Source organism: Littorina saxatilis, linkage group LG2 (assembly GCF_037325665.1).
Source record: "Littorina saxatilis isolate snail1 linkage group LG2, US_GU_Lsax_2.0, whole genome shotgun sequence".
Lineage (NCBI taxonomy): Eukaryota > Metazoa > Mollusca > Gastropoda > Littorinimorpha > Littorinidae > Littorina > Littorina saxatilis.
In genome coordinates this window covers 71,896,141-71,900,085 of record NC_090246.1, presented here as the reverse complement: position 1 = coordinate 71,900,085, position 3,945 = coordinate 71,896,141, and the positions used below count along the sequence as shown (strand labels likewise).

The 3,945-nt window shown below is 42.6% G+C and overlaps 1 protein-coding gene across 1 annotated transcript in view; it reads right to left on the bottom strand.

Moving 5' to 3' along the window:
• Positions 1-1,525: 1,525 nt before the first annotated feature.
• Positions 1,526-3,945, bottom strand: part of LOC138960429 (toll-like receptor 4) — a 3,641-nt gene continuing 1,221 nt past the window's right edge. The window contains exon 1 of the mRNA XM_070332340.1: positions 1,526-3,945. This exon is cut by the window's right edge and continues 1,221 nt beyond it. Within this exon, the coding sequence (XP_070188441.1) occupies positions 2,215-3,945 (1,731 nt within the window). The 3' untranslated portion in view covers positions 1,526-2,214.

Sequence of the window (3,945 nt, the reverse complement as noted above, 5' to 3'; positions counted from 1 at the left end):
AAGTATATGCTGTTTCAAATTTTAGCATTATACATCGTACTTCATTCGAGCCAACCTGATTTTAGGACAACATTCTCTCGATTAAACCTTGTTGATCACGGGTAAGACTACAACAAATAACAATTTATTTTGTGCCTGTCTTTTTGCCAAGGCTTTAATTGATTTCATTAACTACACTTTGCTTTGAAAAAAAACCACTCATACGTGATTGCCTTGGGAAAAAACCGCTATTACTCATTAAGTAATTTAAACAAAAAGATAAAAAAGTAGTGGAAAAACAGAGATACTACTCACTTTTAGACATTAAGATGTGGTGTTTTACAAGGTCCTGTTCTTGGTCCAGTTATGTTTGATATTAATACTGATGTTTTACAAACAAAACTCCAATCATTGTGAACTTTTTGCAGCTGACAAACAAACAAAAAACGCAAGATTGTGTTGCGAAAAAGAAACAACAATGCATAAAACAATAACCAGAAAGGAATTACCTTTTCCTATTTTTAGATTTATGTGTACTTAATTACGCATGACAATACACACACAAAAACTTCATGCTCTTTTTCCTGGATCGATCTCTTCAAATCAAGCCGGCTTTCTTCAGGCTGCTATCTTCGGGACACAGTACACAATTTTCCTATTGAGACCATGAGGAGTAAAACGTTTAAAAATAACCTCACTACATTTCAACACAATGCCAGATGCAATTTGCTTTATCAAATGAGACAGTGACAAAAGGTCAGGTGTCATGTCTACTGTCCCGAATGACACACGATTGCTGACATTTCACCATTGCCAAAAGAATAAACAAATAAGAAATAGGTAGAAAATGAATGTGAAAACTGACTTTGATTGTTGATCAGTATTTTCTATACCACTAACAAATAATCTACTTACACATAGCTGTTTGGCAAATGTATGTTGCATGGGACACACTGACATGAAAGTGGAAGATGTTTTCCCCTCTAGAGAAACTACATATCAAGTTACACTTTTTGTGCTCTTCCATTCCAGTTGGCAATCAATTGTTAACGCATGTTATTAGAAAAAATAGAACGAAAACAGATTAGATAGAATGAAAAATGTACTGGTGATGTCATTTGGGACATACTGACATGAAAACGGCACCTTTTGTCATTGTCTCAAATCTGTTCTCTTTCATTGATTACTTAATGTTATTTAGTTCACATTAATGGCACAGAAATGGTATGCACTTCACATAGACAGTGGACACTTTCCCATTTGTCGCAATAATTGCAAGTTTACGCTAGTCATACTTGATGTCTATTATTCGTCTACAGATTGTGATCATTTGTTCTACGTTTGTTCAACCCAATCATGAGTTAATAAGTTTCGTTATCCACAATAAGCGTTTTCCCTCTGTGCGTAGGGTGGCTGTACATAAAAATCAACTACTCATAACATAACCATCCCGGTCAACACAGACACAATCACTCCCATGCCCACCCCCCTCCCCACCCCCCCCCCCCCCCAAAAAAAAAAACCCACCCCAACAACAACCCAACAACAACAACAACAACAACAACACAAAAAACAGAAGAAGAAGACAACAAAAACAAAAACACACACAAACACAACAACAACAACAACAACAACAACAACAACAACAACAACAACAACAGCAAAACAATCAAAAAGAAGAAATCATGGCGCAAGTGCCCACTCATGGTTGGTGTAGATAACAACATCAACGAGAAAAAAGAAGAGAACAAAGGATGACGATGATGATTAAGGTAAAAACGACTTATTTACATAGCATTGAACCAAAGATAAGAGCTTGAAAGCTGTGAAAAACATGATTATATATGAATACTATCACTTCCACCTCAGTCATATCATATTGCAGGAATCCATTTGTTATACAGTCAAAGGTGTTGAAGCTTGTCTCTGCGTCAAAATATGTGTAGACTTAGCTATTAGTTTCATACCCGGGTCCTCTTTTTGTCTCAAAATAATACGAAATAAAATCGCACGGTGGTCCTCTCAGATTTTAGCCAGCTGTCATCATTTATGTTCTTGATTAACGACGGGAGAATCTCAGACATTAGTGTCTTGATCGAATGTGCTGTTTGTTTTCCTTTCTAAAAAGTCCCGGAAAGTGTGTCGTTAACAAAGTATGGGCTTTCCGAGCATAGAACATATGAAATGAAGGAACACAGTAATGGAAAGAAGAAACGAAAGAACGAGACAAAGTCATCATTGTCTGACGGCCTGAGCCAGCCTGGCCCAGAAGTCACGGACGAGTGACGGTTCTGCCCGAGTGCCGGGGAAGGTGATGTAGGTGGAGGACTGCAGGTTGTACAGCACGTCACGCGGCAGTTGCTTTGACGGCACGTCCTCGTACAGCAGGAAGAGCAAGACGTCACGTCCTGTGTGCGCCGCTTCCATCGTGGCCATCTGCATCTCGTAGTGACACCACTCGGACTGCACCAGCTCCCGGGACAGCACCACCAGCGTGCGGCGACTGCTCTGAACGGCGCTGACGATGTTGGACGGGATGGGACGACCGGGGATGAAGTCACGGTTGTGCACGTTCAGACGAAGACCCGCCCGCGTCTCCAGCTCCTCCAGCAGCTCACCGTGCACAAAGTCGTTGTCTTCCGACGAGTACGACACGAAGGCGTCGAACTCAAAGTCGTCGTTGTCGTCGTCGCAGCTCTGCAGGCGTCTGTAGGCCAGACGGGAGGCGTAGTAGAGGTAGCGCAGCTTCCAGCGATAGCGGTATACGAGGGCTGAGAGCACAGCCACCAGCAAGCAGAAGGCACAGGACACGGCTCCCACAAGGATACCAAACTTGTCAGTGCAAGTGTCCTGAAGACTCTGGATGACGGCGAATACGTTTGTCCTTTCGTGCATTCCGCCATCAGACATAAAGCAAGTCATTTCTTCTTCAAAACGAAACGCCACTTTAGAATTGTCAATCCACGTTAGGAAATCGATGTGCTGGCAAGTGCAGGCTATTGGGTTGTATGTCAGATCCAAAAGAACATGTCTGTACTCAGCTACGCTGTCTAGGTGGTCTGTGATTTTCTTTGGGAGGAAGTGAATATAGTTGAAAGAAAGGTCCAGCAGCGACAAGTTCTTCATGTGAGAGATGCTGACATTGAATGTGAAAACTTCATTGTGAGACAGCACTAGGGATTGCAATGCCACGAGACCCTGGAAGACATTCTCTGGAACAACGTTCAGGTCGTTACGTGACAAGAACAGGCTTTGCAATTTCTTCAAAGGTGCAAACAATTCGCCATCTTTATCGTGTTCAATAACTGAGCGTAACTTGTTGTCACTTATGATAAGCACCTTGAGGGATTCCAACTGTTCAAAAAACGTTTTAGAAACGTTGTAAGCAAAATTGCTACTGAGGTCTAGGCTACTAAGCTTTGTTAAGCCATAGATGGGCCCTATCCATGTCGTAAGTATGTTTTTGCTGAGGTTTAGAATTTTCAGAGAGTTGGTAGCATTGAATTGGACTTCGAGAATCTTATAGTAGAGCTTGTTCCAGCGAGAAACGTACGTGAGCAGCTTAGGGGGCAGAGTGTACACCAGCTTGTTCAAACGCTGCAATGATGAGGGTCCAAGGTTACTTTCTCCCGTAAGTTCGGGTGTCCATGTTGTTAAAGGGAAGTCCTCAGTGTGCCATCGTCTGTGACAGTTCAGTCCTGGTATCGCCCCTTCAGCGACCACTCCAGCCGAGCAATGCTGCAGTTGATCGGGGGGATACTCGGTGGGGGGTTCGTAGGCTACTGCCTGGCCATCGTTGTGGATTTCTTGCAAGTTTTTCAAGCTTTCAAGGTCCTTGAGATAGCTTCCAAAACCTAAATTGTTTTTATCCAGAGTGACGATTTTTAGTGAGTCCGGCATGTTCAGAAGCGCTCCTTTACAGAACACTTCAAGACGATTTCCCCGTGCTCGGATGACTTTCAGTTT